Below are 14,215 nucleotides of genomic sequence, written 5' to 3' on the forward strand. Positions count from 1 at the left end.
ATTGTGTAGAAGGTTGGGGAAGTTTTCCCCAACAATTTCTTTGAATACTCTTTCTAGACCTTTACCCTTCTCTTCCCCTTCTGGGACACCAATAAGTCTTAAATTTGGATGTTTTATTTTATCTATCATATCCCTGAGGTCCATTTTGATTTTTTTGATTTTTTTCCCCCATTCTTTCTTTTGTTTCGTTTTCCATTCTGTGGCCCTTGAGGTCACTGATTTGTTGTTCAGCTTCCTTTAGTCTTGTACTATGAGTATCCAGAATCTTTTTAATTTGGTCAACAGTTTCTTTTATTTCCATAAGATCATCTATTTTTTAATTTACTCTTGCAATTTCTTCTTTATGCTCTTCTAGGGTCTTCTTCATGTGCTTTATATCCTGTGCCATGCTCTTCTTCATGTCCTTTATATCCTGTGCCATGCTCTCGTTTGTCTTTAGTTCTTTGTTTAATTGCTCCAAGTACTGTGTCTCTCTGATATTTTGATTTGGGTATTTGGGTTTGGGTTATCCATATTGTCTGGTTTTTTCTTATGCTTTAAAATTTTCTGTTGTTTTTGGCCTCTTGGCATTTTCTTTACTTGATAGGGTTCTTTTAGGATTTGTAGGATTATTCAAAGACTAATCTCCAATTTGTCTAGATCTGCAACTTGGTGGTGTACACTTTCTCTAACTAACCAGCAGACGGCGTCCGTGAGTCACCTATTCCCCTCAAATCAGTTCTCCCCAACTTTGTCTTTGTGGTGTGTAGGGGTCTGATTCTTGTGCGGTCCAATTGGTGAACCAAGTTTGGGTATATTGTTGTGCTATCCTCCCTGAATGTGGGGCGTGTGTCTGAGTGGTTAGGGAGGGGGGGCAGCTTTAATAATCAAACTTCCCAGGTGTTCCTGGAAATTTAAGGCTGTTGCAAGAGTCTAAACCTTCATTTCAGTCCTGCCACAGATTGTCTCTGCTGCTGACCCACAAGTCCTTGGTATTGGGGAATGTCTGGGGGATTTCCGAATGGGTCCCTCTTCCAAGCCGTGCCCTTCTTGGGCCTCTGCTGAGGGAAGGTTGTGCTATATCACAAGTGTGCGCCATCCCTCAAGGGAAGTTCTGGGCTGCCGGGTCATGTAGGTGCGTTCCCAGTCTGCTGTAAGGATGGCTGTATGGGGCGTGTTAATTTCCCCTTTGTCGCACAGCTCTGCCTTCCCAGCTGTGGGTGCATGAAAGGCTATTGTCCAGGCCCAATATTGTGGCATGTGCGCGTGTTGCTGGAAACAATTCCTGTCACATTGGGTTTTTTGCACAGCTCTGGGCTGTGGCTCCAGCACCGGACAGGAGTGTTCCCAGCCCACCAGGAAGATGGCTGCAAGGGGTGTGGTTATTTTCCCCTTTTGGCTCACCTCTGCCTTTCTTGCTCTGAGACAATTAGCAGTGGGTGCACGAAAGGCTATCTTCCACACCAGCTATTGAGGCGTTCGCAGAGCCTGTTCCTGCCGTACTTCACTGTGCTGTTCTTGCTGCCGTATCTGCAGCTGCTTTTGGGTTTTTTTAAAAAAGAACTAGTCTGCCTCCAAACGCCAACTCACAGTTTCTCCACACCGCAGCATGGCTGCCAGATATTCAACAGGCTTACTCATTCATTTCAGAATGCAGACTCCTGGTTTCACCAAGTGCACGGTCCCTGTGGATTTAGCAGACCTTGTCCAGCTGGTGCATCGCTGGAATTGATGTTCTGGTTTGGTTTTTATCTAGTATTTTTCTGGCTTTTATCTAGTATTTTTCATGGAGGTGTTTTTTTGCCCTGTCTCTCCTAGCCGCCATCTTAGATTCTCCAGCATTGTCTTTTACTATCTGAAAATGTCATGTTCATTTATGATTTACTTGTATATTGTCTGTCTCCCCCCAATAGAATATAACCTTCACAAGGGCACAGTCCTGCACTGTCTTATTTAATGTTCCATTGCCAGTGCCTACGAAGGTGCCTGGCACATGGTGGTGCTCATATGTCACTCTTCTGCTAATGACCCTTCACTTCTTTCCATCTTATCCTGAAAAAGATCTTGCACTTCTGGTGATCTTCAGTCTCCTATGTGATCGCAGCACCTCCCTGGCCCCCCATCCACCACATCTCCCAGGACTCATATTCTTTCTTACCCTACTCCAGTCGCTCTGGTCTGCTCACTGAATGTCGGCGATACCAAGCTAGCTCCTCTCTCAGGCTCTTTGCAGCTGCTGTACCCTCTCTTGGTTCTCTCTCACACGAGATATCTGAGGACTTGCTCCCTCATTATCTGAAGGCCTCCCTTGCTCACCCCCTTGTCACAAATTTTAACCCCTACCCTGACCTTTCTTCTCTTCCTTTCTCCTTTATTTTTTTCTTCTTGACATGTGATACTATCTAACCTGTGATATCTTTTACTTGCTTTTCTTATTTATTGTCTTTCTTTCCTATGAGGACTGTACATTGTAGAGGGCAGGGATTTTTGTCTGTTTCATTCGCTGCCATATTCCAGTGCTTTAACAGTGCCTGGCACAGTAGTTCTCAGTAAACATTTATTAAGTGAATGAAAAAGTAGGGAGGACCTAATGGGCCCCATCACAAATTCTGTAATTTTTGGGAAGATTTGAATGATTTTCAAGGAGAACAGTGTTATATTACTTTTTAATTAAAAAAAGATCACTCTGGAGACTTGGGGCAAATGAATTGGGAGGGTAAATATGATTTCCAGTGACAATGTAGGAGGTTCTTGCAGTATTTTGGGGTGAGAGGTTGGCCTGGACTAAGGGTGTGGCAATGGGGATGCAGAAAGGGGGTGGATTGAGACAGTTATGAGGCTAATCTATAAGCCTTAGTGATGGCTTAGAAGTGAGATGCCAAGAAGAAAGCTGTGGCAAGTATGAAACCAGGGTTTTCTAGTGAGTGTTTGTGTGAGTAGTTGTTCTATTCCTGGAGACAGAAATCCCTGGAGGAGGGAGAGATTTCAGGCAGATGATCAAGGGCTCAAAGTCTTTGGCCTTGCTGAGTTTTGGGTGTCTAAGAGATAGCTGCCTGGAAATACTGTGTTGGCAGTGGGATATTCAGGTCAGGAGCTCAGCAGATTCGAGTCATCATCACAGAGATAGAACATGAAGCCATGGGAGTGCATAATAATCGAAAATTGGCTCATTCTCTCAGGGAAGACTTCTTTGCTAGGTCATCCCTATATTGAGTGCTAGTGTACTCATAATCTCCAACTGGAGCTTAAATTTCAACCCCTTCTTCCTGCCGAGTCCTCTGAGCACCCTCCCATCACAACTACTCCTGTCTTAAACACAGTTCTGTTTTGGGGTTTCCCTTCTGCATGGTCCCTGGGCCTGCCCCGTCAAACAGCCTGGCTTTGAATGAGCTTTAATGGGATGGTGAGCAACATCCAACCCAACTGCGAGTGGGAGCAATTTCCTCCTGGGGCTTCTGGACCTGTGCTCAGGCCTTTACATTCAGTGTTCATGGGGGAACAGGGGAGCAGAAGGCTAAAGAAATAAAAAGAGAGTGGAACTAATGGAAGTGCTTTAAAGGGAAAAAAGTTCATGCATAGTTCAGTGAACATTGTGATATCTTTGTTTTATTTTGAATCAGTAGTTGTAGAAAACTATGCCTTTATTTTTGGTTTGGGTTTTTATTTCTTTTTCTATTTAAAAAACTTTAAAAATATTGCATATTTATTGTAAAAAGTTCAGTGTAGAAGGGTATTTGTGTGTGTGTGTGTGTGTGTGTGTATATATATATATATATATATATATATATATGTATAAAAATAAATAAACTGGTTCAGTTGATTATCCTGTTAAATTTTGTTTTATATTCAAATTTGGTAGAGTACATCAACTTAGCATGATTCAGTCTGGTTCCACTCAGGTTTCTTGGTAGCAGCTGTTTGCCATGAATGAATACCTTGCTTGTGCTGGGGTCTTGCATGCAGCTTCTCTAGGCAACTTTTGACTCAAAAGCACCTGGGCGTACATTCAGATATTTTATTTCTTGGGCAGGAGATGGCAAGCTCTGAGGACAGGCAGCTGCCTCCCTGTAGGAGGAGAGGCAGCAGGTGGGGCAAGAGGATGAGCTGTCACCAGATCCCTTGCAATTTTTTCCCCTTCCTCAGCAGAGGTTGCCAATCAGGCTGAATAACACAGGGAGATTTTTTCCACTGTGAACAACTGTCGCCGGATAGCAAGTCGGGGATCACGTTTCAGGTATCTCATGTTGCCCTTGAGAAGCTGTGTGGATGGCTGTCAAGTGTGTGTGGGGGATAAGAAGGCTCCGAAGAGAGGTGATGAGTCAGGAGACCTTTGGGTGAAAGGGGGCCTTCTGGCACGGGAGGAGGGGCAGAGCTCTCCCAACTTTCACCTGAACTTTACATGGAAGTGAATTATCAAAACACTAGCAACCCACATTTCTACAAATTATTTATTTCATTTAAATCTTATTTTTCCTGCCATTTTAAACTTTTTCATTTCAATATATTTCCCATTTGAAATACAGTCTTGCAAAATCGAATTTACATTTATATAATTTATTAAAATTGTTTGAAATCATTGTCTTTCTTATCATCATCTGGCTCTAAAACATAAAATTAGTACCTTCGCTCCTAGCACCACCCATCCCTATTGTTTTAATCACAGCTATTACATGTGAATATATCCTCTTTTGTAAAATATTCCAGTAACACTGATCCTTTGAATTTGCATAAAGTTTATTTTTCAAAATGTACAGTTGGTTGGTCCCTTGAATTTGAGGGCACTTCACAGTTTACAAAGTGTAGTCACAATTCTTCTCTCATCTAAGTTTCAAAAGAAACAGATAAATTACAGTCTTCAAATGACAGAGGAAGAATCTGAGAGATTGAGGGACTTGCCTGCTTTTGGGCTGAAGCAGGATCTTTTCCGCTCTTCCCAATAGCCTCCCCATCCCCCTTGTGTTCAAAGCAAGGAAGAATCAGTCCCCTAAGAGGGTCCCATTGATAATGGTATAGAGCAAAAGGAGGTCATTAACTCAAGATGTTCTCAGCGAATGTCACATCCCTGCACATCTTTTGAAAGACCCTGGGAAAATAGCCCTTGCTGTCAGACTGTTCTAGAGAAGGTGTGGGGCAAGAAGGTGGAAAAAGAGGGAGGAAGTGGCTGCCTGGAGATGGGCGTCCAGAGGCAAATCTGGTGTAGTTCTTAAGATAGTTCAGTGCCCTTGAATCACTGCCCAGGAGGCTGTGTGGCTCTGGACCCTGGTCCGACCTCTTTGGTACTAGTCACCCACTCAAATCAGGGTGACTTCCCTAGATCCCAAACCTGGGTGGAGGGGAGCAGGCTGCATCGGTTTGAGGACCAAGAGAATGGTCATTGATTCAAGGAGGCAGTCAGCTAGGACTAAACATCACCAACAGCAAACCTGGGGAATGGTGTAGAAATACTACCCTCAGCACTCCTGCCTACCCCTGCCTGGACTGTCATCATCAAGGCTAGCCAGCCAGTTGAGACGGCTCCTCTCCATTTCTACCCATTCCCTTCAAGTCCCATTCCATGTGCTGTTGAGTTATTGAAGTCAGAACTTGGAAATTATTTTATCCCTATGTCACTTACATAACATGTTGGGGACCGTTTGGGGATAATGGGGCAAAACTAAAGGGGGGGCAGGTTTATCTGGATGCCAACCTTTGAGGTTTGGCTGGGGGCAAAGTGAAGTGCCCTGGATTTGTCACCCTCTGCTCCTTGTCTGTTCTCTAAATTATTAGAATTAACTATCATTGCCCCTGAGATGGAGATTTGGGGGGAAAATAGTGCATTCTTAATGCATGGGGTAACAGGAGCCAGTGCCAAAGACACAAGAAAAATCACTTTCAATGTGCCTCAGAGTTCCTTTTATCAGTCTCCTCTGATAAGGAAGGACGCCAGTTTAAGGTAGGTTAGTTAAGGTGCTCTGGAAAAGCCATGGGGCTGGGTGCTGGGCCTGGCTGTGCTCCCAACCAACAGTGTGATCTTGAGCAAGTCATTTTCTGTCTGTAGGCCTCTGTTTCCTCATGATTGAAATGAGGGGATTGGATCAGGTGATTGATATCTGATATCTGATTCTAATATACTCTGATGCAAAATGTAAGGCCTCATGGTCAGGAGATTAGCAGGGCTAGGGAGCAGTGGAAAGTCACTCTGCATTTAAAGATCCTTGACTGGGCTTTTTGCATCGCAACCTCCTCAGGCTCCTTTTCCCTCCCACCCCCCACCAGCTACACGTGGCTCTTCTTCCATTCTCCATTCTGAAGCCCCCATCCTCAGACTTGGATTCCTGATAATGAGCTACCTGATGATGATGACTTTGCTAAGCTGCCCCAGTGAGATTGAGAAGGATCATCTGAAGAGCCATACTGGAGCAAGCACACCTTTATTTGATCACCTCTCTGTAGAAGTGTGCTTAAACATGTGGGGTCCCCCCAGCTCAGAGTTTCCCACAAAAAGTCTTCTGGTTGTACTTATAGGAAACAATTGCCACTGCCTACTTCCCTGGATGTCTCTAAGCTCTTTCATTGGTCCTACATGCCAGAACTTTTGAGAACAAATCTCTCTGTGCCTGACCCATCTCATAAGTTCCTTTGTGAATAAAGGACCTGTTAGCATTCAAAAGGATAAAACAGCATGGACCCAGATAGCTAGTCCTGGAAATGATGGAACTATGTCCAAACTGCAGAAAAATCAATTTCTAAAATCCCAACTAGTGTTTGTAAAATATTGTTTCTCTCAGGTTGGTTTTTTTCCCTTTTTTTTTTTTGTAGTCAATTCTGTAAACCAGAATTTCCCAAAGGATGGCAGGGAACACTAGTTTTAAGCAGAATAATGGATCTGTGGTAAAGTAAGTATTTGGAATATTTTAACAAACTTAAATAGGATTTCTTTCTGCAGGCCTTCTCAGAACCTTTAATATGCTAATATACTTTGTAATTCTTCCAGGAAGGGATATAGCTTTTAGCGTTTTCCTAACTTATATGATCACAGAGCTTGATTTTTCATGGATTGTCTTTCTGAATTACTGAGTTTCATAGAGTATACTTTTTGAAACTCCTTCAAGTGAAAGAAGTTGTTTTAATGGTACTCCATGAAATAGATTAGTGAAGTAGATAGTTGGACACTGAGGTGCCTGAAATTTTATAGTTCTGGTGGCTATCTTTTCCTCACTAGTATTTACTTAAGGCAGTCTGGCTCGATGTTCATCTTCAAAGGCTCAATATCACCCCCTATTGCATCCAGACAGATCCCAGATTCTCTATGTGATTGTCCTAAACTTGGAAAATGACAGTTTTTACAAAATAAAATCTTTTAAAGTCACAAAAAAGGTTACCACTGCCATCATATATGCTATCACTTAAAAACCTTTATGACATCAACAATACATGCTTGTTTTAAAATGAGAAAAGGTGAGCAAAATGAAGAAAATAAAAATAACCCATAATCTTCCTACTCAAAGGTTAGCTATCAACATTTTGATGTGTACATCCTCCCACCCTTCCAGTCTTTTTTCTTTTCTACACATGTACGTACAAATTTGTACTTCACCCCCAAAACCTAAAAAATATTTTTTTCTAGCCTGTTTTTGGTAGTATTTCATTTGAAATTCAATTAAGAACCTGCTCCTCGAATATTTTTGGTCCTTATGAAGGTGGCAGGAGGAGAGAGAGGGTAAAGTACTAATGGGACAACTTAGAAACTAAGTAATGCTCTATGGTTTAGGACAGCCTCACCAGTGTCTTCCAGGAGGAACACATACCACTTCTAATGGCGTCCAGTAACAATATTTCCTTGCTGTATTAGTTTCCCATTGCTGTTGTAACATAAAACCACAAACTTAGACTTAAAACAACATAGGTTTATTATCTTACAGTTTTGGAGGTTAGAAGTCCAAAATTGGTCTCAGTGGGCTGAAGTCAAGGGTTGATAGCTCTGGTTTCTTCTGGAGGCTCTGTTTCCTTGCCTTTTTTTATCTCCTAGAGGTCACCTGCATTCTGTGGTTCATGGTCCCTTCTTCTTGTCATGCCAAGCTCTTCCTTCTCTTGTCACATCTTTGACTACAGACTCTGACCTACCACCTCCCTGGTGATTACATTGGACCCACCCACATAATCCAGGATAATCTCCCCATCTCAAGATCCTTAATTTAATCACACCTGCAAAGTCCTTTTTACTATGTTGGATAACATACAGTTTCCAGGGATTAAGATGTAGACATCTTTGGGAAGCCATTATTGAGCCGACCTCACTGGCTTTTAATTTTATTTCTTCGAAGAATTTAAGGTGAGAATTTGGTGTTTAGTTTCTGGAAGCCATGGTCTCTAAAGGTCATGGATTAATCCAGTAAATATGAGAGAATATCAGATGGTGGCTGAAAGTCTAATAAAGACCCCATGTGCCTCCTGCCTGGCCCTTCTGGGATGACATAAAGGACTTTGGCCATCTACCACACCAGTGGGTGGGTGGGGGGCAGACCCCAGAAACCATTGTGTACCATCCGTTCCATTCTGAATTTGAGAACTTAGCACTTCAGAGTGTTCCCTCTGTGTCTCTGCCTTGGCTACGTGCCCCCTTTGAAGTTCTGCACCAGTTGTTGTCTATAAATAAGGCATGCCCAGGACCATCAAAGCTCTGAGATGAAGGGCACGGCTCACTTACAAGAACACTGGAAGTGCAGGACAATGTTAGGGAGAGATCATAGCTTCATACTTCTTCCCCACCCTCCCACCTCCAACCTCCTTTATGTCATCCCAGAAGGGCAAGGCAGGAGGTCACAGAGAGAATAATCAAAACTCTTCCATACTTGGCAAGCCCTTTCTTGCTTCCCTTTAACAAGAAAGGAGAAAAAGGAAATGAGCATTTGGACTAGAGCCCTCTACCCCACATTAGGTTCTTCAGTTCAGACTTTCCTGGAGCAGCAGTGCCTCCTGGACATCTCCCTGGGGTGGCGTCACTCATGATAATGACATTGATTGGGGCTTACTCTTGTCAATACTAAGCTAGTTTATCTCTTGTCCTCCTCATGTCTAGACCATGGAGCTGAAGTACAAGAATTTCCATTTTGCAGATGAGGAACTGGAGCTGTAGAGAGGTTAATCAGTGCTTACCCCAGTTTTTCACTTCTAGAAACACATAGAAAATGATATTTGAACTTCATCTGGAGATAAACTGATAAGGCAGTTGTTCAGTTTGTTAATCCTGCAGTTTATGCACAATACCAGAAATGAACTGGCTTTTATAAAGGGGGTTTGTTTATTTTGAAATTTACAGTCTGAAAGCCATGAAAATGTCCAAGTTAAGGCATCAGCACAAGTATACCTTCACCGAAGAAAGGCCAATGGCATCTGGAAAACCTCTGTTAGCTGGGAAGGCACGTGGCTGGTGTCTGCTCATCCCAGGTTGTCTTCCAGCTACTCTCTCAGCTCCTGGGCATACTTCAAAATGTTGCTCTTGGGGGTGATTGTCCTCTCTTAGCTTCTCTAGAGCAAAGTGTCAGCAAAAGTCTGCTTTCAAATGCTGTCTACAAAATGTGTCTTTCAGCTGCAGCATGTGAACACTTTTATAGGACTCCAGTGATTCAATTAAGACCCACCCTGAATGGGTGGGGTAACACCTCCATGGAAATTATCCCATCAAAGGTCTTACCCACAGCTGATTGAGTCACATCTCCATGGGAACACTAAATCAAAGGATTCCAACCTAATCAACACTAAATAAATCTGCCCCCCACAAGATTGCATCAAAGAACATGGCATTTTGGGGAACATAATACATCCAAGCCGGCACAGCAGTTTACCTCTGTATAAGGCAGATGTGACTGACCTTGGTGTCCAGCTGCCCCAGGTCCCCCTCAGCAGTGGTGCTGATGACAGCAATTCCAAAGCACGTCTGTGAGCCATTCATGGTTAAGTAACTTGTCCTGGACTAGAAGACCAGGAGGTTGTACAAACTGCATTTGAATCCATGTTTGTCTGATTCAGAGTCCATTAAAAAATACCTATATTAGCCTCTCTGGAGGCATCTCAAACTGCAATCATCTTCCCTCTAAACTTTCTCTTTTTCTAGTTACCTGTCTAAGTCAGGTTCCCTAGAAGCAGAGCCTTGGTAAGGGTTCTTGGGTAAGTGTTTTATTGAGGAAGTGATCTCAGGAGATAATCTGTAAAGGAAGTGTGGAAAGTAGGATTAGGCAGAGGAGGAAACCAAGCAAAGATGAGCTTTAGCTGAAGCCTGGCCTCAGCTTGATCCTGCAGAAAGCTTTGGAGAATGAACGATACCACAGAGCTGTTTCTCCTTTAGCCAAGGGGCTGGACTTTTGCCCTCCATATCAATCAGTCAGTGGTGTTGGGCTGCTTTAGGGGAAGAATGCAATCTTCCAAGCATTTCCAGACAAGGCAGCTCCCACTGCTGAGGACAATTCTCAGGAGAAGGTGTTGTTATAAGGAAACCTACACTCACCACAGCTGGGGGATGGACGCACCGGTCTGGTAAAGGAGGCCTGAGCTGGGCATTAACAGCCATCCCGCACCATTGTAGTCATCATACCACCATTTATCCAGCTGCCCAAGCTGGAAACCTCAGGTACATCTTTCGATGTCCCTGTTACATCCCGATCTCAGTCAAAGCCTCTTGAATCTGCATCAGAAGTTTCTTTCAATTTTGTTGTCTTTTCTCCATGTCTTGGGCTGCTGGTGGAGTTCAGGCTATCACCATTTCCCTGTTAGGCCATTTTCTTCAGACCATTCCTAAGGCTTCCTTGCTTCTCTTTCTGCATCTGTTTTCCCTCTGCTGATCCACACAGTCTTCACAGTTATCCTTTGTGCCTATTTATGTGATTTGATGGCCTAAAATCATTTCTGTGGCATAACCCAGGCCCGCCTGTCCATTGGTATTCTCATTCTCCTAGTGCACCCCAAAGCCATATGGAGCTATTCATCCTTCCTCAGACACCCCCTAAGGTTTTGTTGAATGAATGAATGAATGAATGGGTGAAGAGTGATAGTTTTGCTCAGAAGTTTACGTGGAGAAATGGTCTATTTCTGAGTGACTGTCTAAAAACTAGGGTACTGAGACTGGGAGTGATGATGTTGATCCCAGATCCGAAATGTGATACATGCACTAATCAACCCCTCTGCAGCCCCAATTTCCCCTTTGTGATCCGAAATGTGATACATGCACTAATCAACCCCTCTGCAGCCCCAATTTCCCCTTTGTGAAATGGAAATTATTATGTGCCACCTCCAAGGTATAGTCATGGGGATGAGATGAGATAACCTAGCACAGTAGAGACAAGAGAAAACCCCAATAACTGTAGTTACCATTAGTGTTACCAAGTTGAGGAGGCATCCAGGTGACCCTGTGCTTATGGAAAGTCTGACCTGAAGAAGCTGATGTGGGCAGGGACCCCACTGTCTCCTATTTTCCATTTGTTTTCACCTTAATCTACTGAATGTCCTACCTGATTAATTCGTTTGTTTGCTCTTTAATTATTAGAAAGTGGGGAGATCCTTCTGCACTGATCAGAATCTTGTCTGTTTTGAATCTGCTCAGGCTCTGCTTCTACCCCACAATGGACTTATTTTGTTCAACTTATTTTGGGAATCCAGATTGGTGCATCAGTATCGAAATCTAAAGGATATGCAGGAATCATTTATTTATTAAGGGAAGGCTACTGGTCTTTGCAGTCAGTAAGAAAGTTGAAAGCAAATTAAAAGAAATTTCCTGCAGCTTTCTTCAAGAGTAGGTAGGGCTGGCTGCAGGACAGAGTGGGAAGCTAAGAAGGAACTGAAAGATGCTGTCTAAAGGTGAATGTGGGTCCAGGGCAAAATGAGTCATCCAAATACAGCATTTTTCTGGAGTGGGCCAGAAGGATGAAAATTGGTCTGAGGTAACCAGTTCACAACCAGAGAAGACAGATAAAGAGAACAGGTTTATGAAGCCTGAGGAAGGCAGACTGGAAAACTTTACCTGAGGGAGCCTGTGGCCTCTGGTGGATGGAGCTACTAAGAGCATAAAGCTTTTATCGAAATTGTGCCTCTTTTTAAAATATATACTCTAGAAGTCTTCTCTTGTCTCTCTATATATTAACCTACTGTTTAGGGATGCTGGATAAATTTATTTTTTTTCTAAACAAACATCTTTTGTTTCTTTTTGCTGTAAATAGCCATAAAGGTTATGGCAGTTAGGTTCTTGGTTTGACCACAGAAATCGCTGATAGAGCATGGGGCTGTGGCTTCAACCTCAAGACCACACCAACAGGCTCTAATGTCCACACTTTTAAACCTGGAACTACAAACTCCCCAAGGCTAGCTGACTCTAATTTAATTTTGCAGCATTTTTTGCTTCTTTCTCATTATGTACCTTTCAGTTGCACTTTTGTATTTCCATTCCTTAAAAAAAAAAAGTCTCTTGCCTCTCTCCACCTGTGGAAAGTCCATCCGTCCTTCCCCATCCCTCACAGATGTCTGGCCCTCCAAAGTCTTTCCCGATTACCTCGGAGTGAAGTGACCACTCTTCCTCTGGGCTCCTGGATCATCATCACTTGTTCCTCTACTGTGATGCTGTCCCCGTTCTGTCTTATGTTTCTTTACAGTCACTTTTTTTTTTTTTTTTTTTTTTTTTCAACTAGGCTGGAAGCTTCTGGAGGGCGGAGGTCACATTCCGTAAGTGTTTGTGGCCGTCAGAGCACCTGGGACAGCACAACAGGTGCCTAATCAACATTTGCTTGTTTGCGTAATTGGATCAAATTGGAATCCAAAGTCTGGATGGATTTTTCTTCTAATGCGGTTTCTTCATTAAGTGATAAATCAATGAATTCAATTAATGGCAGCACATTACAGCAGTTGGGTCAGTTCTGTAGAACCATTGCTTGAGGGTCCGTGTGCACTGGGGATCTTTGTGGGGGCCTGGGGAGAGGGATTTTTTTCCCATATGCATCTCACTTGTCTCTGCCAATCTTTAGGCTCTATGTAGAAGGTGTCTGTTCAGGCCGGACAGCAGAGATTTGATTGCTAGATCTGGCTCCACACGAATTAGCTACAGACTTTAGAAGGGCTGCTTGATGTATCTGGGTGCCACTGTTTTCCTCTGTAACATGGGCATAATAATCCAGAGGGCTGTAAGGGTTACATGAGTCGATGTGTGGGGAACAAAGAGAGAAAACAGAAAAAGTAAAAAAAAAAAAAGTATCTAAATCAGGTATTATTAGGATCTGAAAATTTAAGGTCATTATTATGGTGTTTCCAACACAGTATCTTGAAATAGTCAATAGACAGCAGATGTTTTGCCAGAATCTTGCTCATGGCTTGTAACTTTACCCATCCATTGTCTTTTTTCTTTTCTTTATAAAGTGCCAGATATGACGTACTGAAATGAAAAAGCTCACTCAATACATGGAGAGAGTGGGGGTGCCACCTGGGGACGACTGGCTGACACTCAGACAAATCCTCAAAGGAGGAAGAACTTTCCTGGGAAAACCTTGGTTCAGAGTCCTTATCCGTGGGCATGCTAAGGGAGATCTGTCCCTCAGGTGAGTTCACTTTTATCAAATTCTAAGAGATTGAATTACCTGCCAGTGCTAATTAATTTATTTATAGAATAAAACCCATAATGGGTCTGGAGGGTTCTGGCAGGTATAGCTTTCCCTTTATGCTGGCATCTCAGAAGCCAGACTGTTATCAGATGTGTAGCTATTTCCTAGCTGTTAAAACAACTGCCATGCGGTGGGTTGGCTTAACAATAGGAATTCAACAAGAGTATACAATGGCGGAAGCTTACCTAGTCTAAGAGGGAAAGCGTGTCTAGGATAGTCATTTAGAGATTATCTCAGGATGGGTAGGAATTAGTACTAGGTAATAGGGCTATGCGGTGGTTCTTAGAGGGACTCAACGTATATTAGATTCTGGGTTCTCCTATTTCCAGGTCTTCATGGTTTATTCCTGGTACTATTGCTGCATAATAAACCACTGTAAAGTAGTGGCATTAGAGAGCAACGACTTTATTACACTCACAGATTCTGAAGCCAGGAGTTTGGGAGGCTTGTCTCTGTTTCATGATGTCTGAGGACTCAGATGGGAAGACTCAAAGGCTGGAGGTGACCCTGGAGAGCTAGAATCATCTCAAGGCTCAATCACTCTGGTGCCAGGTTTACGGGCTGGCTGGACGCAAAGTCCAGGAGTGCTGACTGTGTAACTTCCGCGAGGCCTCCCCATG

The 14,215-nt window shown here is 43.2% G+C and overlaps 1 protein-coding gene across 1 annotated transcript in view; it reads right to left on the minus strand.

The window, feature by feature from the left end:
• The window catches only part of IL17A (interleukin 17A), a 108,161-nt gene extending 97,636 nt beyond the window's left edge, over positions 1-10,525 (minus strand). Inside the window, exons 1-2 of the mRNA XM_037844673.1 lie at positions 10,463-10,525; positions 9,830-9,931 (exon numbers count right to left, since the gene is read on the minus strand). Coding sequence (XP_037700601.1) covers positions 9,830-9,931; positions 10,463-10,525 — 165 coding nt within the window. The remainder of the gene's footprint in view (positions 1-9,829; positions 9,932-10,462) is intronic.
• Positions 10,526-14,215: the final 3,690 nt, after the last annotated feature.

Source organism: Choloepus didactylus, chromosome 7 (assembly GCF_015220235.1).
Source record: "Choloepus didactylus isolate mChoDid1 chromosome 7, mChoDid1.pri, whole genome shotgun sequence".
NCBI classification, from domain to species: Eukaryota; Metazoa; Chordata; class Mammalia; order Pilosa; family Megalonychidae; genus Choloepus; species Choloepus didactylus.